Here is a 22,274-nt window from a genome sequence, read left to right as displayed (position 1 = left end):
TCAGTGAGGTGGAGACAGAATGGAATGAAGTAAGTAGCCTTTTCTTTTGAACAGCTTGCCTAAAAGAAAAAAGAGGAAGCTGTTCTAGAGAGAATTATTTGTTAAAAGCAGGATTATTTCATTCTTCTCATTTTCAAGATGGATAATATCTGAACACATTTATATTCTATAAAAGAAACCTCTGGAAAAGGACAAGTTGAAAAAATAGGCAAGAGAAGGAACAACTCATTGAAAAACGTCCTAAAAGAAAGCCCAGGGATAGGTTTTACTATGTATCCGCAAACTCTGTTATTCCTCCTTTTATTAGGCAGAGCTTAATTTCTCTCTTCTTCAGTGTGGGCTATACTTAGTGACTTACTTCTAATAGAATGTGGTAGAAATGATAGAGAATGACTTCCAAGGGTAGTTCATAAAATATATTGTGGCTTCCATCTTGCTCTTTCTTGGATCCCTCACTTATGAAGCCTGCTGTCATGTTGTTACAACGCTCAAACAACCCTATGGAAAAGACCGTGTGGTGAGGAACTAAGGCCTGCTGCCAATAGTCAGAGAGGAACTAAGACCTCTTGCCAAGAGCATGTGAGTGAGCCATTTTGGAAGGAACCCCAATCAAGCCTTCACATTATTAAAGCCCTATCCAACATCTTGAGTCTGAGACAGAACTACCCACCCAAATTAAATCTTCCCTGTCCCACAGAAATTGTGAGATAATACATGTTTAATATCTTAAGGCATTGCCTTTTGGGGTAATTTGTTAGGCAACAATAGATAACTAATACCAGAGAGGAAGACGAAAATACTTGGCAGTAAAGCAGGAGAAGGGAGAGAGATGGAATGGAGGTAAAGGTCAGTTCAATAAGAATATTTTGAATTCTAAAATTTTATTTGTTTATTTTTTATTTTTAAACTGTTTAATGTTTATTTATTCTTGAGAGAGACAGAGCATGATCAGGGAAGGGGTACAGAGAGAGGGAGACACAGAAACCGAAGCAAGTTCCAGGCTCTGAGCTGTCAGCACAGAGCCCGATGCGGGGCTTAAACCCATAAACCAGGAGATCGTGAACTGAGCTGAAGTCAGACGCTCAACCGACTGAGCCACCCAGGCGCCCCATAAATTTTAAAATTTTAAAGAATTACAACTTTATTTAATTGTCTTGTCTGAACATTCTCCATAAATCATATATAATTAATATGACATTCTCAATTATAACATTATCTAACAGGCTAGTTCAATGCTTTGCCAATTATCTGCTCTTGAACAATGAAAGACACTATTACTAAAGAAAATATTATGATTCTATGAAAATTTTCCTTCAAAAATTCATTTAAAATGTCATTTTTGCAGACAACTTACCTGTAACTAATGCTGTTCCTTCATAATTCCATCTTCCTGCAAGAACTGCTCCACAGTGAGCTTCTACACTTTTTTCCACTCTTCCTAACTTAGAAATCAGATGAAATTTACCTAAAAGAAATTATACTTGAGAAATCTATTTGGATTTTCTCAATCGACAAATATCTGTTGAGTATCTACTACTACATTAGCATAGTGCTAGGAGTAGAGACATAAGGACAAATAATATTCCTACGCAAATAATTGTTTCTACTGTCTTTATTTTAATGTTTACTTATTTATTTATGAGAGAGAGAGAATCCCAAGCAGGCTCCACACTGTCAGTGCAGAGCCCTATATGGGAATCGAACTCACAAACTGTGAGATCATGACCTGAGCAGAAGTCAAGAGTACAACTTTTAACCGACTGAGCCACCAAGGCACCTGAATTGTTCCTACTTTCAAGGAACAAACAAATCTATTGGAAAATAAGCATGAAAAAAATTAGAAAAATCTTGAAACAAGTGGTGTAATAGAAATATGTACACGATGCTATTACGACAGATCAGAGGGACAACAGAACTTGCATTGGGATATGGCCAAAGGGGGCCAAGAGAAATATCAAGAAAGCTTTCTAATTCAGCAGGGTTTTGCAGTCTTGTTTATTGTTGCTGTTGTTGTTGTTGGCAGGCTATCAAAAAGCTGGAAAAGGTATAGAGGACAGGAACAGGACAGTTAAATGATGTTAAATAATAAACTGAGGTGAGGCATAATAAAAAATTTTAAGAGTCTAGTTGAGCAAAAATCTATTCTAATTGGGCAGCACTAAACCAAAAGTGGTTAAGAGTACTTCACCAACAGAAGCTCAGGGAGAGACTTTTATAGGGAAATGGTAGAAGCAAAGTACGGAAATTATTGATTGGCTATAGCCTAAGGCCTTGTTGGCTGTTTATGACTAGTTGTGCTTTGGTTTCAACTTCAAAACTTTAAGATGTTTACAGACTTAGATTTTGGTTTGTTCATGACAGCTAAAGGCATTAGGGGTACCTCTGTTTAATGGTCTTGTTAATTAATTTAATAATTAATCATTCCAAATTTCAAAATACTTGCCTTATATGATTTTACACTGTGCCAGGCACTAGATAGATAAAAAGAAGCAGGCTACTTGGTTGCTGTACTCAAAAAGTTCACACAAATACAGGCAAAAAGTAAAACCTGGCAACTTTAAAGGACCTAAGCAAACTATCTAAGAGACATCAAGGGGACAAATCAACTATGCAAAGAATTACTACTACAGAAAGCTGAGAAAAGATCAGTGTGGTTTTGAATAATCAAGAAATCTAGTAATACATAGCTCAGAATAATATAATTAAGTACAGTGAATTTAGAAACTTCCCCTATATACATATATTTTGCAGTCAAAGAATAATGTGGCTATCTAATCAAATTTTGCTTACAAAAAATTATTTTGTTTGAATTCACTTTTAACATAAGGCTTTTCAAGAATCTGGCTTAATATTAACAATTCATTAAAACTAAGTCAGATGCTTAAGATAGCTTTAAATTATTTCTCTGGAAAAGTCTCATACATATGGCTCTGAAATATTTAACACCTAGCACACTGTAGGTATTTCACTAACCACGTACCCATTCTTACCAACAAAGTCATTCCCTCTTTTTTACACACAGTGCACATTATTTGCAGCTCTGCTGCAGTTTTTATTGGGCTGTGATTCGTAACATGGCAGGAGGCCATATCTTAGTCATATTTTTATTTGCAAATATACTTTTACATAATCAGCATTTGTTAAGCTTAACCAACTCACTAACCATCTCCTAATTTAAAAAAAAAAACTACTCTGACATTTTTTTTTTTTTTTTTTTTTTGGTCATTCCATCTGATAGCTTTCTTTTCTCATCATTCACTTTCTAGGCCCTTAACAATAAGCTACCATTTTCCTTCATCTAACTACCCACTAGCAGCATCTGCTTTTCCCTATACATTTTTCAATGTAATAAGAATACTTTGAATTCAACCATTATTATTCTCTTCATGAAACTAACTCAAATTAATTGGGATATACTTTTTTTAATGCACTGCTTTACAGAGAAAATGCAAGGGGGGAATGACTCAAAAGAGGAAACTGTAAAGATGGCAGAGTAAGTGGGAAGCTACTTCTGTGGCTGTTGTTTACTTTATCCAGGTCTGTTCTCACCAAATGTTAGCTTACTGTGTAGCACAGAATATCCACATACTAAACCACTGTTGCATATAGTGAATGAATCCATCACCAAAGAGATTAATCAAATAACTCTTAAACCAGAAATGAAGGATCCACAAATTTCCTTTCATCTATTCCATATTTGAGAAATTTTATGTATTTAGATCATTGATATTCTAAGTTTATTTATTTTGAGAAGGGGAAAGGAGGGGCAGAGAGAGAGGAAGAGAATCCCAAGCAGACTTGAACCAATATCAAGAGTCAGACGCTTAACCAACTGAACCATCTAGGTGCCTTCATTGAAATTTCTTATCCTAAAATACCTAATACTGGCTTTCTGACAAGTGCTAAAATTATTCTTGCTTCCTATGACCTTACAGAAGACATATACTGGGACAACTAGGGTCAGCTCTTTGCATAGATTTGGCGCTCAATAAACCTTTGGCCTTTGTATTTACAAATTGCTTGAATAACGTACCCAGAATAAAGCATAAATATAAAATTACACATATTGAATTTTTTTTTATTTAAAAAAAATGTTTAAGTAGGTTCCATGCCCAACAGGAGTCTTGAACCCAAGACCCTGAGATCAAGAGTGACAAGCTCTACTCACTGAGCTAGCCAGGTGCCCCCACATATCAAATACTGTATTTTTAAACCCATAATTATCCGTTTAACTGTTTTGGTTCTGCTCTCTAACTTTTCTATAATCTTTTAAAATGTAAGACCAAACTAAAGATCAATTTATTTCCAGTTATTTGTTAGGGGTGGAGTTGAGAAGAGAATATAATCAATGTGATTTATTCACTGATTTATTGAACAAAAAATAGATTTGGATAACAAACTTGGATATTTAAATCCTGAGGTATAAATTTTGTTCATTAAATAAAAAACTTTTTAAAAAGAAGGAAGTGTTATAAAAGAAAAAAGAACAAAGGAAACATTAAAAGTATATAAACACATTTCTAGAAGTTAGAAATGCCTTAGGAAATGTCCATAGAAACATGAAAGGGCTTGGAATAGGGTGTTAGGAAAAAGGACACATGAGCACTTTTGCAGACTGCTTAATAGCAGAAATGATTCGGCAGATGGCTGCAAAAGGCCACAGAGATCTGTAACCAACCACCAACTTATGATAAAAAGAAATGAACACACAAATTCTTTTTCAAGTGAGATTTGTAAATGGACATATTAACTATTAAGAAAATATGGGAATTATTTCAAGATATCTAATACAATGTACTGAAATACCATCTTTCTGAAGACGTCTGAGTGGCTCAGTTGGTTAAACGTCCCACTTCTCAATTTCCACTCAGGTCATGATCTCACGGTTAGTGAGTTCAAGCCCTGCATCAGGCTTGGCGCTGACAGCACAGAACCTGCTTGGTATTCTTTCCCTCTGTCTCTGCCCCTCCCCTGCTCATGCCCTCCCTCTCTCTCCGTCTCTCTCTCTCTCAAAATAAATTAATTAAAAACTTTTAAAATATTTTTAAAATAAGAAAAAAATCATCTTTCTGTAAATATAATTTAAGGGGTGTTTAACAGCTTTAGAAAAGATTTTATACCAGCATTCCTTTATATGGCAGCTCCCCAAATGCATTTTACATAATTCAATTATTTTTTAAATGTAAATCTTTTAACACATTGTTACAGAAATAGATCTTCTAGGGGCGCCTGGGTGGCTTAGTCGGTTAAGGGTCCGACTTTCGCTTAGGTCATGATCTCGCAGTTCGTTGGTTCGAGCCCCGCGTCGGGCTCTGTGCTGACTGCCAGCTCAGAGCCTGGAGCCTGTTTCAGTCTGTGACTCCCTCTCTCTCTGACCCTCCCCTGCTCACACTGTCTCTCTCTCTCTCCAAGAAATAAATAAAACATTAAAAAATTAAAAAAAAAAAGAAATAAATCTTCTAAAAAGTAGTATAGAGCTGTATGAAACATTCAAAAAGAAGTAGTAATGTTGGGAAAGAATTGTTGGTAAGATAAAATACTTGGCAAAATTCTGCCTTCTGTATTTCAGGACCTGCTAGTGAATCTCAGGGACCTCTTTTAGAATGTTATCACTACATGAAGAGAGAAGGGTTGAGGGGGAGGGAACACTGGAAGAATGAAGAACGAACTCAAAAACACTACCTTCGCTGCCAACATTGGAGGAGAACATTGGTGGCAACTAGAAAAGAGAATCTCCTAAGCAATAAATTAAATCTTGAAAAAAAGAATTTTTTTTTAAGAATCGGGTTAACATCATACAAAATGAAAAAATCCTAGAGATCTGCTGTACAGTATTGTGCTTATAGTTAACAATACCACACTGTAGATTTAAAAATTTGTTAACAGGGCATTGGCATCTACTTTCTTCTTTTTTGAACATTTCTTTCCCATTTGTGGATGATCCTTTCTATCTTATCCTTCTGTTTATTTTCTTTGATTTATCATACTTTTCCCTCTCTTTCATAAGATCCCAGATATTCCTCATATTCCTCATCCTAGCTTAGAAGAAAATACTCAACTACTCTACTTTGGTTCTCTCTTCATCCTACATCTAGTTGTGGGATATTATGTTACTTGTTTTTTTATACAGTAAACCTAAAAATGAAGTTAAATGTTACGGTTTCTCACAAGTCATAATATATTTATATTTATATATTTAAATAAATAAATTTTGTAAATTTATCTTTTAAATTACATTTTTACTTTAATTTTTTTTCCCTATCAGAAAGTGTTTTACCTAAAGCCAATCTGAAATAGAGATCCAAGGGGCGCCTGGGTGGCTTAGTCGGTTGAGCGTCCGACTTTGGCTCAGGTCATGATCTCATGGTTCATGGGTTGGAGCCCCACATCAGGCTCTGTGCTGACAGCTAGCTCAGAGCCTGGAGCCTGCTTCAGATTCTGTATCTCCCTCCCCTGCTCATGCTGTCTCTCTCTGTCTCTCAGAAACAAATTTTTTTAAAAAATTAAAAAAAAAGAAATAGAGGTCCAAACAACTATTCTTTAGTTGAGTGTAATTAAGTAATCTTAATTCAGAGAAACACTCAGACAACAGAAATTATCAAAACTAAGTATACTCACTGTCCATATTCACCAGATAAAAGTCAATCCTAATATACTATTGAGTTAAAAAAAAAAGAAAAAAGGAAAATACAAAGAAAATATATGGTATGCTACCTCCTGTGTAATATAAAAGGTGAAAGGAGAAAATATACACTATCTGTTTACTTTTGCCAGAAGAAACACAGGAAGGATGAAGGATAAACCAGAACTAAAGAAAGTGTTTACTTACAGGGAGTAAACAGAAACAGGGTATATGGGATTGAGTGGGGCAGAGTAGTGACATTGCTCTGAGTATATATCTTTTCTTTTTTAATGTAATTTATTGTTGGGTATATTTCTTTTTTTTTTTTTTAACGTTTTATTTATTTCTGAGAGAGAGAGAAAGAGAGCAGGAGAGGGTCAGAGGAGAGGGAGACACAGAATCTGAAGCAGGCTCCAGGCTCCAAGCTGTCAGCACAGAGCCCGACACGGGGCTGGAACCAATGAACTGTGAGATCATGACCTGAGCTGAAGTCAGACACTTAACCAACTGAGCCACCCAAGTGCCCCTATATTTCTTTAATATAGTTTTGTCTTTGTGGAATGATCCATATTAATGTTTTACATATCCAAAAAATAATCAAATCAATGAAGATGTGGGAGAAAGGAAACTTTAAGTGGAAAACAAATGCAAATAATACATTTAACTGTATTCTAAATAAATAACATACCATAAGTTAAACAAGGGGAAAATGCAAGTAACTTTTGAACACAGGACTTTAAATACTCAATATAAAAATAAAAACAAAAGTAAACAAATATTAAACTCTATTTTTTGCAGTAGTATAGATTAGTCATTCTGAAACAACCTACTGTGTATTGTAGAATTGAGTAAGCGAGTAAATATATTGAGAATAATGGAAACAGGTTCGCTCACTGTTTCCAAGTATAGAAAAAAGAAAGACTAGAATTAACCCTGTAGTGTTGAATTGGTGGCATCAGAATGAACTTATGATTTTTAGTATGGGAAGGAAAGTGAAGGAACAGAGGAAAGGGAAGGAAAGAAAACAGAGAGAGGAAGGAGGGAAAGGAAGGGAAGAAGGGCAGGAGAAAGAAATCAATAGCTGTAACCATGTATGAATTTTTGTTTTATTTTGTTTTGTCTTGTTTTGTTTTAGAAAGAGAGCATGTGTGAGTGGGAGGAGAGGAGCAGAGGGAGGGGAAGAGAGAGAGATAGATGGGGAGAGAGAGAGAGAGAGAGAGAGAGAATCTTAAGGAGGCTCCAGGCTCAGTGCAGAACCCTACGACAGGAAGGGGGGGGAGGGGGAGGCGGGAGCTCAATACCACAACCATGGGAAACCTGAGCTGGGAACCCTGGGAAACCTGAGCTGAAGCAAGAGTCAGACACTCAACAGATTGAGCCACCCAGGCACTCCAGATATGTACGTTTTTAAATATACATTTATATTCCTATTTCTTGGCTCTCTGAAAGGCCCCTGAAGCAAACACACCCCATTGAAATGAGCTTTGCTAGCATTCTCACATTGGTTTTTAAATACCAATAAGCACCAAGAAAACAACAGGTGACCTTGGAGAAATGGATAGTTTGGGAGCTGGGACTGGGAAATTACAAGATGAGGCCAAAACATCTTGTGCCACCAAAGAAGTGCTCATAAAATAATGAGGGAACATTTACCTCCCCCCCCCCCCGCCCAAAATTCACTGGAGCTGGCTTGATGGGGCTCCACTGGCCAAATATGGGACAATTTTCTCATCAAAATTTAACGAATGATAGTAACAGTGTACTCAAGAAATAAAATAAGAATCTGTAAGTCTGTCATAAGTAAACAAACAAATGGGTGAGAGAGAGGAGGCTCTTCTTGCAGCAGAATACCAACTAATCAGTATGGAAGGAATTACAAAGTTTTAAAAGAATCACCATTGGCAACCATCTTAGTAATAAATGATTCAGTCAAATATCAATAGATACAAAAATAGTGAGAGGAAGTTTAAGGAGGAAAGAGAACACTTTTACAGTCTGAAAGTATCCTTTCACAAATTATTTATTAAAATGCAAAAATAGTAACTTTACACTGGCTGAATTTAGTAAATACAACTTTTCAAAGTAATCAAAGTTAACATTACCAATAATAGGTCAAACCAGTATCACAAATCTCTCAGTCTGATACCCTAATTATTGCTGCTAAAAAATATGTAAATTGAATCTAATTATGAGGAAATATCAGACAAACACAAACTGAGGGACAGTCTGTAAAAATAACAAGCCTGTATTCTTCAAAACTGTCAAGATCTTAAAAAAGTCTGAGGAGGCTCTAGATTAAAAGAGCTTAGAGAGATATGACAAAAACAATGTGTTACTCTGTACCAAAAAAGAAAACAAATTCATATAAAAGATATTATTAGGACAATTGTTAACATTTTAATACGAACTATATATTCAATTTAACATCAATGTTAAATTTCCTGATTTTAATCAATGTATTGTGGTTATAGAACAGGAAATCCTCATTCTTGGGAAAAACACTGAAGTATTTATGGTTAAAACGACATGTCTTCAAAATACCCTTAAATACTTAGGAAAAAAATGTGTGTGTGTGTTTGTGTGTAGTGACGGAGTGGGGGAGGGGAGACGGGGAGAGGAAAAGAGCCAATGATAAGCATATGGACAAAATGTTAACAATGAATGAATTTGGATAAAAATATATAGGAGTTATTTGTATAATTCTTACAACCTTTCTGTAAATGTGAGATGATATCAAAATTAAAAGTTTTTTTTTTAAGCCAACCCTTCATTTTATCTCCTGAGTTAAGCCAAATTCTACCTGTGGTTCAGAGTCAATCTTCTAAGTGCCAATTACTTTCACACAGTATCTAATTTAATCAGCATTCAGAAAAAATAAGGTTAAAAAAAAACTACCGTAAGTTGTGTCTGTAGAAGAAGTAGAATTTGATGTGATTGTTTGCCATTACATCCCTTCCTGTCCTCGTTATGAAAGCCCTCTTCTCCTCTTTCCCTTTCCATGGTGGCCAGAGGCCTGCTATGTTCAGGCACTGGTATCCCATTCCTTTGACTAAAGTGATTCTTTCATGGGCAAATGACCCAAGTTTGCAACTTGCTTACAAGAGATACTAAGGAAGTAGCACCCTCTCAGTGGACATTTCTTTTCTAGGATGAGCCTTGGGCTGCTGGCTGCTATCATGCTGACCTTGTAGGGAGAGCACATCCAAGAGATGCTAAGAACAGGGGCCTAATGCAGCTGTGCTTGAAGATCTACCCTTGGAGTTAGATGAACCAAACAACTCCATCTGTGCATAAGTTAGTGATGTAAGTTTCCATTACTTTTGACGAATGTATTTTTAATTGACATAGTAGGTAAAGTGTAATACAAATAAAAACAGTTCAAGTTGTTTCTATGAAAATAAAAACATTCCCTCAAAAAGTCGAAAAGTCATGCTTTTTACTCACTCAGTAATAAAGCTACAGTCAAATTAAACAATCTCCAACTCTGTTAAGCGGAAATTAACATGTACTAGAAAATAAAGACAATATTAAATAGCTTACTAAATATGGCATTGTGCCCATGTTTTTTAGTGTGGTTATGTTGTAAAGTTAAACTTGAAGAAATTAGGAACCAAAACTTATAATATATGAACAACTATTTTCTGTGAGATCATAGAAAAAGTAAAGGCAAAAGAAAGCTCACATCAAATCCCAGGATATGCCAATGTAATTCACTTTCTTTCATGACAATAGTTTTATAGCCTATACACAAACCAAATGACTTCACAGAATATGGATTAAATATGTAGATGAAGGTATGCAGATCTACAAATATCAGCTTTGTAAAACAACTAAAAGCATAAGTCATACTAAGATATTATGTCTTTTAAATACAAAGATGAGCATATAACATTTATCAAATACTTACCATCAGAACTTGTAAGAACAAAGCTTTCTGCTTGAGTTTGCTTCTTTATGCTTAAACTTTTTGGAAACCAGTGAAGATCTATTGGGTAAATATCATCAGGGAGTTTTACTATCTGACTTGTTTCACTGGTTAACAAGTTCCACTTCACTATCTGGTGGTCATCACTACATGAATACAGTTCTTCAGCAGTAGTCCAGCCCACACAGCTGACTAATTCTTGATGTGTCACCATGTTAAGGAGATATAAAACACAGAAAAGCCTTAAATCTTAATAAATAAAATAATTTGCAGATGCAGATTATAAGAAAAAGATAAAATAAGGTCAAATATTTTAAGGTTCTACATATATTTTCATTTTATGACTTTCGTATTTTCTCCATAAAAAGGAAAATAAGTATCTACCACAACAGTTGTAAGAAGAATGGAAAGCAAGAAACCCACATGCCAAAAGAGGAAAAAAAGAAAGATCTGGTGGCCTGAAAATTTTTAAATTGTAGTATGAAATATTCCATAAATATGGCCAGATGATACACAAAGACATCAACAGATGTCAGATAGCAGATCAAAAGATATGAAAAGATATACACTAAACTGTTGGGAGATAGGTGAGAAGAAAAAAAGGAACTATAATTTTTAAATTTACATATATTTGTATTATTTATTAGAATCAGCATATTTTATGGCAATGAGAAAGAATGAAATCTGGCCATGTGTATAGCAACATGGATGGACCTTGAGGGTGTTATGCTGAGCGAAATAAGCCAGGCAGAGAAGGACAAATACCATATATTTGCAGTATAGGAGGATTAGGAGGAACTTAATGGAGGACCATGGGGGAGAAGAAGGGGGGAAATGGTGGGGGAGAGGGAGAGAGGCAAACCATGAGAGACTCTTGAATGATGAGAACAAACTGAGGACTGATGGGTGTGGGGGGGGGGGGGGAGATGGGCATGGAGGAGGGCACTTGTGGGGATGAGCACTGGGTGTTATATGGAAACCAACTTGACAGTAAACTATTTGTAGAAAAAAAAAGAAAGAAAAAAAGAATCAACATGTATTATTTTGATAAGTTTAAAAAATCAAGTGTTGAAGATTGAAATCTAACAGTAATACCTGTTTAAATTACACATTATAGTAACAATTTACCTAGGAAAAAAACTTACAGCTTAACTGCCAAAACTAAAATCTTACCAAATTTTTGACATTAAATTCAGGGAACAACTCAATTATAACGTACTACACCTACATGGTACATAGCACTAGATAGATATGAAACCTAAAATTCTTACCTTATGTAACCCATTTGTTCAGTCTCTGATTTATCATAAGGATTTCTACAAATTGAGGTGCTCAAGTAGCCCTCTCTTCCTCCAACAGGCTGCTTACCCTGGCACAACTGTGTATCTAGGGAAGGCATTTCAGTTCACCATTTATGAGAGAGCTTTCTCTTGCTTAAATCTGGGTTTCTGTATTACCAGATCATGCCTAGTTGGGTTGTTTGTTCTCTTTTTGTTCCTGTATAATCCTTTTACTTCCATCTCTTCTCACTAGTGGTTTATATTGGCTTAGCTGAGCAATCAATAAACTCCAATGAAAAACAAAAAGACCATGTGCCATAATTATTCTCGAATATTTTAAGATTTTTTAATACTTCAAAATGATAGATTAAGCAAATAACCAAAAAGGTAAAAGAGAAATTATAGGAAGAGCTTGACAGTCTGTACAAATAGATAATAAAGTGGCACTGGAATATTCAGAACTCAAAATATAATCTAAACAAAAGGACCTGGATATCACTAGACCATTACTGAAAAAACTGTTACAATATAATTGCTATAGCCTAAACAATGTTAAGTTAAACCTTCAGAAAGGGAGAATGTTAGGTAAAATCAAGAAAGAACAAAAATACACATATGTGCGTGCATGTGAGTGTGCACACATACACACACACACAGAATACAACCATCCCAAATAAAAAAAAAAACATTGTTTATCCATATATAAATTGATATGAGTATACATCAGACATGTATGATGTATCTTCAAGAGTATGGGAGAAATGAGGGGACAAACAGATTAAGAAAGTTTTAAAAGCTGTCATCATTCCTCAACTTGGAAAGGTAAAAGCAGACAATGGACACAGTCAAAATATGTAAAACTTATAAGGCATAAACTCCTGAAGGCACACTTTGAAAAGACAATAAACATGATTTAAGGAAAAATAAAAGGAATTATATTTTCACTCTAAAGGTAAAATAATATAAATTTTAAAAGTTTGATTAAATGTCTAAACAGTCCTTTGCTATCTCTGATGAAGGACCATATTTTTCTTTATTTCAATTCTAGTGCAGAACATTTTACAAGACAAAATAAAAATGAATTATTAGAAAAATGATCTTATATTTTGGTGTTATGACAATGTCGAATTGCTACAAAACTTTCTTACCTCTTACTTTCTAATTTCTGTACATATCCCTTCACAGACCTGCAATATAGTCTAGAAATGATTCTTACAGAAGCACTGATCTAGATAACTAAGAACAAAGGTAGAGAGGTCTGTCATATTTTCTTGACACGTATACGGTATTCTTACTAACAAAATATACAGTCATGCATTTGAGAAAATATTTATAATTGCTACCTTCCTACATGAAATAATAAAGGTCTGACTGCTCAGATTTCCCTAGCTTATCCTGCATTTTATCATGAGTATGAAGAAATAGAGCAGAGCTCAATGAAAACATACCAGATCACACTAGCAAAGAAATTATTTGGTTTTTAAAAAAGCTGCTCTTCAAGATCCTACTAGACTAAACAAAAACTGTGTTTTATGTACTTGAGCATAGTACTTAAGTAGAATAAGAAAAATTTGAAAATTAGATTTAGAGCAAACAGTTTGCTTTGGAAAATTACCTGCAAAACATGATTTCAAATATTTCAAAAACAATTTAGCTAAATTACCTTTAAAAGAATTTTTAAAAATCCACTCTCTAACAAGAATACAAAACAGAAAAAAAAACGTTTAATATTCTAGTAAGATGATCACAATGAGGTTCGTAAGTATCAAAAGGATATGCTTTGGTTCTTTTAAAAGAGATATCTTCAGTCTCATGTCTCCACTTTCAGCAAAATTTGAAAATGCCACTTGATTGTATTCACTGTAAAATAAAAGTTAAAGGGAAAATATAAAATATGCATTAGAAACAAACACATCTACACAAAAAAATAAAAGCAAACAAAACATCTTAGCACTCCAAGGACACTAAAATGCCTTTAATACCTTTGGCATCAAATATATGGAAAGAGGAAGAAACTAGTCAGTGCACTAATCCTGCCAAGGAGTGACTGGAAGCCTTGGGTTGGACTCCAGAGGTCCACTACAACCTGCCTGAACCCCGCTAAATCTGGCCAGGTAAATAATTTCCAAAGGCTTTCCTGGGGCCGAATCAAAGGACTCTATAAACTGGAAACCCCTTAATGGCAGATCAATATTGGTCCTATTGAATGGTTTATACATTAGAATAAATTCCCAAGGTGGGATCAAGGGATCAAGGGCCTTAATTTTAATGGCCTTAATTCTGAACCCCACATAGAAATATTATGACATCATCAACCTAGTGGTCCAATCTGAAGTGTAGACTCTTTTTTTTTAAGTTTATTTATTTATTTTGAGAGAGAGAATGTGCACGCACACATACACACATGCATGCACACATGTGCATGAGTAGGGGAGGGCAGAGAGAAAGGGAGAGAAAGAATCTGCACTGGCAGTGTGGAGCCCAACATGGAGCTCGAATTCACAAACCATGCGATCGTGACCTGAGCTGAAATCAAGAGTCAGAAGCTGAACCAATTTAGCCACCCAGGCGCCCCAATCTGAGGTGTACATTATACTGGAGGTAGATACACTGCTCAATAGTTATGGTTGCCATGGTGGCAATGTGAAAAATAAGAGAGTTATTTAAGGAAGAAAGTTAAAGAACTTATAAAAGTTACATAAAAACCACAATATAATTGCCAAATAAAAATACAGAAAAAGAAGAGTAATACTCCCCCCAAATAACCATGTCATCAAACAATATAAATCAAATGGAGATTCCTCAAAAAATTAAAAATAGAATTACCCTATAATTCAGTTTGCACTACTGGGTATTTACCCAAAAAACACAAAAACACTAATTTGAAAGGATGTATGTACCCTTATGCTTATTGCATCATTACATAGCTAAATTATGGAAGGAGCCCAAGTGTCCACTGATAGATCCACTGAATAAAAAAGAAATGAGATATATATACATATATATATAATGGAACACTATTCAGTCATAAAAGAATGAAATCTTGCCACTTGCAGCAACATGGAAGGGTCTTGAAAGTATAATGCTAAGCAAAACAAGCTGGTCAGAGAAAGACAAATACCATACGATCTCACTCATATGTGGAACATGGGAAACAAAACAAAGACAAATGAGAGAGAGGAAGAGAAACCAAGAAACAGACTCTTAACTATAAAGAACAAACTGATGATGACCAGAGGGGACGTGGAAGGGGTGATAGGTGAAAAAGGTGATGGGCATTAAAGAGTGCACTTACCATGGAGATCACTGAGTAATGTATAGAATTGTTGAGTCACTATATTGTACACCTGGAACTAATATAACACTGTATGTTAACTATACTAGAATTTTTAAAAAAACTTTAAGCAAAAGATATAAACTAAGAAAATGCTAAATTGTCTGAGTCAAATTTATAGTGACAGAATCCTGAGTAATATGACTAATCTAAAAAGAAAAAAAATGGAAGTGTATTTAAAAGAAAAAAGAAACCCTTCACCAAGTAGAAAATTACTGCTAAGTATGTCAAAGGAGGTGCTGAGTATAGATTAAGTATTCAGTGGGCACTCCCTTAGATAATTTCTCATTCTCCCAAATCCAAGAAGACTTTTAGATCAACAAGGTGGTAAATACTGCTATATTTCAGAGCACCTTTTTCATTCACTCTGCTCATAAATTTGTTAGACTAGGTGGGGGTGAGAGTGGCAATGGGGACTGTTAAAACCACAGAAAAAAAATCTGAAGTTTTACGGTCAACCAATATGCTATTAGGGTCAGAAACCTTTCTCTTCCCGTTAGTTCATCTAGGGAGATTTTTCTTTTTCAGAAGTATGAATCTATGTATAGTAGCCAAAGCAAGAATACACTCTCTCCTAGGCATTGCATCCAACCTCACTTTTTGGTCCTTAGGAGCATCTTTTGCACCTTTCTCAAAACTCTTTCCTCCCTTCCATCAGAACTTCTCTCATTACAGGGGAAACAAGAGCAAAAATATTTACAAAATGCTGCTTTTTCACAATAATTCAAATTCACCAAGTTTATAAGGATTTTAAAACAACAAAGGCAGAGAAATAGTTGCTTCTAGAAATGACAACACAATAGATAAGAAAAAATATATATAATTTGAATATATAATCACACTAAGAAACTTAAAAGATCTTTAGCAAAGGCATGATGTATCTACCATACATCAAAATACCTCAAATTGCTGAAATTCATATCAATTAAGAATAATTCCTTCCCAAAGATAAACGTGGTGCCAAGCTATCAGAGGGTGGCATTCTAACACTGGGAAGATTCTCCCTTGCTCAGACAGATTTTCTCCATATATCCTATTTAGCTGAGATCATCTGCTGAGATCATCTGCATGGTATGTGCATTCTGATGTGAGATTGGATAGAGGAATAAAGGAAAAGTAGGATTAGAGCACAGCAAATTTGCGAAAGTGCAGAGCTGTCTGAGGACTGCACTGAGGCTTTTTTTCTGCCCAAAGACATGGTCACCAAGGATCTGACCAGTCAATAGTATTTGGGGAAAGGGAGTGGCCGGGGTGGGGGAGATAACTGTAAGAAAATCTCTAGAGTATAGCAAACTTGATATATTTTGCAACTTTATACGGGAAGCAGATGGGAGCAACTCTGCCTTTGTTACTCAAAATCATTGATCATTGATAAATTGCTTTATCCATTATGGGTCAACATTTGTGGGGCTTAAGAGGAAAAAATGTGCCCTGCAAACCCTGATAGTCTAGCTACCAAAATATATTCCAAATATGGTCACTTCTCTGCACTTCCTTCATAGTCCAAAGCCACCATCATCTTCTACATCCGTTACTGCAGTGGACCCAGAAATGATCTTTCTGCTCCTTCACTTACCACTTCAAATTCTTCTAAATATGACAGCCAGTAATGTTTTTAAGGTTAAGTCAGATCACAATGGCCAGTATTAGTCAGTATGGCTAAGACCTAGGAAAGTGAAGGGAGTGGCAGGAAATTGGGAAAGTGCAGGAAGGACACAGATCAAGCAGGGGCTTGGAAAACCATCATAAAAACTTCGGTTTTTCTTCTGAATGAATGGGGAAGCCAGTAAAGAGTTATGAAGCAATGAAGTGATATGATCAGACTTACATTGTTAAAATGGCAATATGGATGGTATGGGAAAAAAAAAAAAAAGGAAAAACAGATCAAGGATGAGCAAGACTGGAAGCAGGGAGGCCAGTTAAGATTTCAATAATCCATAAGAGAGATCAAAGTGGCTTGAATGAGGGGGCCAGTAATGGCACAAATGGTATGAAGTGGGCACATTCTGAATACATTTTGAAAGAAGGTTCCACAGGATTTGTTGATGTATTGGGTTTAAGAGAAAGAGTAATGACTCTAAGGTTTCAACAGGTAGAATGCAGTTGCCATTTACTGAGATACTGAGATGAGAAGTTGGAGGGAGAAACAGGTTGGAAGGGAGGATATCAAAAAGTCTGTCTTGAATTTGTTAAGTTCAAGGTGCCCATTATACATGCAAATAGAGAATTCAAGGAAAAAATGGATATCCAAGTTTGGAGTCAAGGGAGATGTCAGAGCTGGAGATCTCAATGAGATATTAGTTGGTGTGTTATCAGCACAAAGATCACATTCAAAACCATGGTGTAAGATAAGACTACCTAGCAGAACATGAAAATGTGGTAGCTTCAATGGTCTAGAAGTCCTATTAAAGTCTGAACAATTGTCAACATTAAGATTCAAGAGGAAGTAGGGCACCTGGGTGGCTCAGTCAGTTAAGTGCCAGAATCCTGACTTCAGCTAAGGCCATGATCTCATGGTTCATGAGACGAAGCCTTATATCAGGCTCTATGCTGACAGTGCAGAGCCTGCTTGGGATTCTCTCTCAGTCCCTCCCCCCTCAAGAAAAATAAATAAACATTTTAAAAAAGATTCTAGAGGAAGGAAAACAGAAAAACAATCGAAGATACATAAACAAAGGGATACTTAAAACAGATTTTAAACGAACCGTGAGATCATGACCAGAGCCGAAGTCGGACACTTAACTGACTGAGCCACCTAGGCACCCCAAGGGACTAGGAAATTTTAGAGAGGAAGAGAAAGAGACTCAATTGTCCAGATACATCAGTGAGAAACAAGGCCCTCTTGACACATGGGATTCTGGGAGGCAAAATAGCCTCCACCTGATGAGGCCATGGGGAAAGCAGTTTTCTTAGATTTAAGGAGATTTCCTTGGATTTAACCAGATTTAAGTTACACTAACAAGGTAAAGCGATCATGCAGAGTAAAAGCTGAGGGTGCAGATTTGGCCAATGACTCACCGTGATTTCAAAAAGGTAGAGTTTTAGATGGGAAGGAACTAAGAGTTTGGGACAGATGTTGGGAAATAGTAGAAATGACTGACTGTCCCTCCAATATTCACTCATATCTGCTTCTGGGGTAGAAGAATCTGAATTTTTGCTGTACACCTGGCCACCTAGAGTAAAAATATGTTTCCCAGGTGCCCTCAAAACTAGGTGTGGCCACATAGGGCATTAACAATTCTGAAACCCACATGGAGATATGATAGCATCATCAACCTAGTGGTCCAATCTGGGATTTACACTCTATGGGGGTTAGATAACACTGCCCAACAGTTGTGGCTAACCACAGCAGCAATATTAAAAGTAAATGAGTTACCTAAGAAAGCCATTTTATTAACTCTTATAAAAGTTTTATAAATCACAATAAAATTGAAAAATAAAAACTTGGAAAATAAGGGGCGCCTGGGTGGCTCAGTTAAGTGTCCGACTTCAGCTCAGGTTGTGATCTTCAAGCCCCTCATCTGGCTCTGGGGCTCAGAGCCTAGAGACTGCTTTGGATTCTTTATTTCCCTCTCTCTCTGCCCCTCACCCACTCACACTCTGTCACTCTCTCTCTCTCCCAAAAATAAATAAAAATTAAACATTTCTTAAAAAACTAGGAAAATAAAAGTAATGCTATGGGGCACCTGGGTGGCTCAGTCAGTTAAGCAACCGACTTCGGTTTGGGTCATGATCTCACGGTTTATGGGTTCAAGCCCCGTGTCGGGCTCTGTGCTGACAGCTAGCTCAGAGCCTGGTGCCTGTTTCAGATTCTGTATCTCCTTCTCTCTGTGATCCTCCCCTGCTTACGCTTTCTCTCTCTCTCAGAAATAAAATAAATAAAACATTAAAACAAAAAAAGTAATGCTCTTGGGGTGCCTGGGTGGCTCAGTGAGTTGAGTATCTGACTTCACTTCAAGTCATGATCTCACAGTTTGTGGGTTCAAGCCCTGTACTGGGTTCTCTGCTGTCAGCACAGAGCCTACTTTGGATCCTGTCTCCCTCTTTCTCTTCTCCTACCCTGTCCTCACATGCGAGCACGCTCTCTCTCTAATTTATTTATTGTTCATTTATTTATTTTGAGGGGGCAGAAGGACAGAGAGAGAGGGAGAGAGAGTCCTAAGTATGCACCACACTGTCTGCGTGGAGCACCACACACACCTCATCTCACAAGCCATGAGATCACAGCCTGAGCTGAAATCAAGAGCCTGATACTTAACCAACTGAGCCACCCAGGCACCTCTCAAAAATAGACATTAAGAAAGGAAAAAGAATAATACTCTCAAGTCATGTTATTAAGGCCATGTATCACACAGCAACAAGATAAAAGGAACCAAGATTCTTGACCTTGTGGAGAGTCATCATATCAGCCTTGTATCACCTATTCAGAGATAGAGAATAAAGTTTTATCATGTGTAAGTTACCATCATCAACGGCTAAACATAATAAAGAACTAACACAGGGAATTAAGAGTCTTAAATGTGAAGACTGATAGATACACAGATGTAAGGTCTACTGGAATAGCTCCAATGGTCTTTCAAGGGAAGGTGGATAATCAATGTAAACTGTAGCCTTTTTCCTGGAACTGTTCTCTTAGGTAGTTCATAGTCTGACGCAGAGTTTTGTTAAGGGAGGAAGATGCAACCTTCCTAAGAGCACATGCAACTCTGTGGGATTCCTTTTCAATCTGTTAGGATTTATTTCCAGGGGCAGTTTAGGGAAGGAAAGTAATTGCAGAATTATAGAGGAAATAAATTTCACCAGCCTTTTCTCCTAATTTTCCCAACCTTAAACTGTAGGCTCAGTCTTTGTACCTCCTCTATATCTACACTCACCACCATGGTGATATCACCTAATTTCATGGCTTACTATAAATTCAAATATATTGACTACATAGTGACAACTTACAATTTCTTATCTCCAAGTTCAGACCTCTCCACTGAACCTGACTTTTTTTTTAAAAAATTTTTAATGTTTTTTTTTTAAATTTATTTCTGAGAGAGAGAGACAGGGTGAGCAGGGGAGGGTCAGAGAGAGAGGGAGATACAGAATCTAAAACAGACTCCAGGCTCTGAGCTAGCTATCAGCACAGAGCCCAATGCAGGGCTCAAACTCACGAACCCCGAGATCATGACCTGAGCCGAAGTTGGTTGCTTAACCGACTGAGCCACACAGGCGCCTCAGAACCTGACTTTTATATCTGATTATTTGACAACTTATCTGAATGTCTAACAGACATCTCAAACTTGAGATTCAAATCAAACTCCTGATCTTTCCTCCAACTTCACTCCTCAAAGTCTTACCCATCTCAGCAAATGGCAATTCCTTTCTTCTACTTGCACAGTGGAAGAATTTAGAAATTACCTAAACTTTAGAATTGCCACTTACTCTTACATCCCAAATCCAATTTTTAAAAATCAAAATTTTTATGCTTTGTCTTCAGAATATCTGATTTTCACCACTCCCAATGCCGTGACCCCAGTTCAAGGTGCTATGATTTATAACCTGAATTATAATAACCTCCTAATTGGTCTCTAACCCCTCATGATCTATACTTACCACAGCACCCAAAGTGACTGCTTTAAAATAGATCATGGCACTTTTCTGCTCAAAATACTCTAACATACTAAGCATGCTCCTGCCTTGGGGCCTTTGTACTTGTATTCTTTGTCTGGAATCCCTGCCACCAGATAGCTGCATGGTTTACTCCTCTTCCCTCATTTACATCTTTCTCCCAAAGGCACCTCTGTAAAGCCTTCCCTGTATATCCTATTTAAAGCCATTTGGCATATTATGCATTTTACTTGCGGTTTCCCTCTTTAAAATGTAAGCTCCTTAAGTGTAAGAACTTTTGTCTATTTAGTTCGTTCCTATATCCTCTGCAACTAGAATCATCCCTGCATACAATAAAATGGAATCAGCAGGCACAGCTCATAAATGTAGAAGATAAAGGTATATGAGCATATATATATGTGTATATATATATATACACACACATATATACACATATAGAGGTGTATATATATATATACATACATATAAAGATATTTAAGTGTAGAGGTTAAAGGAAGAAACAGAATAGCAGCTATAAAGGCCTTTTAATCTAGGGTAGACCTCAGTATGTTTGGAGGCAAAGGAAGAAGCACCAGTGGAGAGGGAAAGATTGGTAATACAAGAAGCAGAGGATAACTAAGACAGCATGGTCCCCCATGAAGTCATTTGGTCACAGCACTGATAAACACTTAAGTGAACAGTTCACAGAAATATAAATACAGATCGTCAGTAGGCAATCAAAAACATGAAACAAGCCTCAGTTATAATTAAAGAAGTGAAAACTAAAACAACTGGATACCATTTTTCTGTTATCAGAGTGGTCAAGCGCAAAATACCCAGAACCCAGTGCTGGCGTATGGAGAAACAGATACTCCCATACATTACTGAAGGACAGATAGATTAGTGCTAATGGTCACTTATTTTTTTGTTCTCCACCCCAAAACCTTTGATTGCCATGAGTCCTTTCCTCATTATAAAAAAAATTATTTCCTCTCTTGCCTTCCTTACAGCTAGGACACAGGCAAGTAGCCCGCACTCTGCCAATGTGACACATCTGTGCTTTATTTTGGGTTAGAAGCTACTGATTCAATGGAAATATTATATAAAGAAATCTACCTCAGGAATAATTCCTAGTCACAGTAATTTATCATATACATATAAATGTACACCAAGATATATATGTAACTACATAAACCTGCTTATTACAGAACTCTGTATAGTTCTATCAAAAATGAAATTTAAATGTTTATCACAGATTATACACTCACGTTGTAAATATATGCATTTATAAAGTGAAACAGGGTTAGAATCAAGAAACTAGAATTAAGAATTAATGTTAAGAATTAGACTAAACATTATGCTAATTGAAATAATCCAGTCACAAAAGGGCAGATACTGTGTGTTCCATTTATATGAAGTACCTAGAGTAGTCAAATTCATAGAGACAGAAAATAGAGTGGTGGTTTCCATGAGCTGGGGGCAGGGGAGAGGAAGAATGAGAAGCTATTATTTAATGGGTAC

General features: G+C 36.3%; 1 protein-coding gene across 4 annotated transcripts in view; it reads right to left on the bottom strand.

Moving 5' to 3' along the window:
• IFT80 (intraflagellar transport 80) overlaps positions 1-22,274 on the bottom strand; it is a 128,935-nt gene that overhangs the window by 100,497 nt on the left and 6,164 nt on the right. For 2 of the 4 annotated variants that reach the window (XM_039241957.1, XM_039241958.1), the window contains exons 2-4: positions 13,605-13,687; positions 10,530-10,751; positions 1,355-1,465 (exon numbers count right to left, since the gene is read on the bottom strand). In XM_039241957.1, the coding sequence (XP_039097888.1) occupies positions 1,355-1,465; positions 10,530-10,751; positions 13,605-13,641 (370 nt within the window). In that variant the 5' untranslated portion in view covers positions 13,642-13,687. Of the gene's footprint in view, positions 1-358; positions 421-1,354; positions 1,466-10,529; positions 10,752-13,604; positions 13,688-22,274 lie in introns of those variants that run through there. The other 2 variants (XM_039241959.1, XM_039241960.1) reach the window with 2 other exon arrangements.

The sequence above is a fragment of the Hyaena hyaena genome, unplaced genomic scaffold (assembly GCF_003009895.1).
Source record: "Hyaena hyaena isolate Hyena2069 unplaced genomic scaffold, ASM300989v1 scaffold_203, whole genome shotgun sequence".
NCBI classification, from domain to species: domain Eukaryota; kingdom Metazoa; phylum Chordata; class Mammalia; order Carnivora; family Hyaenidae; genus Hyaena; species Hyaena hyaena.
This window is presented reverse-complemented; position numbering and strand designations above follow the sequence as displayed.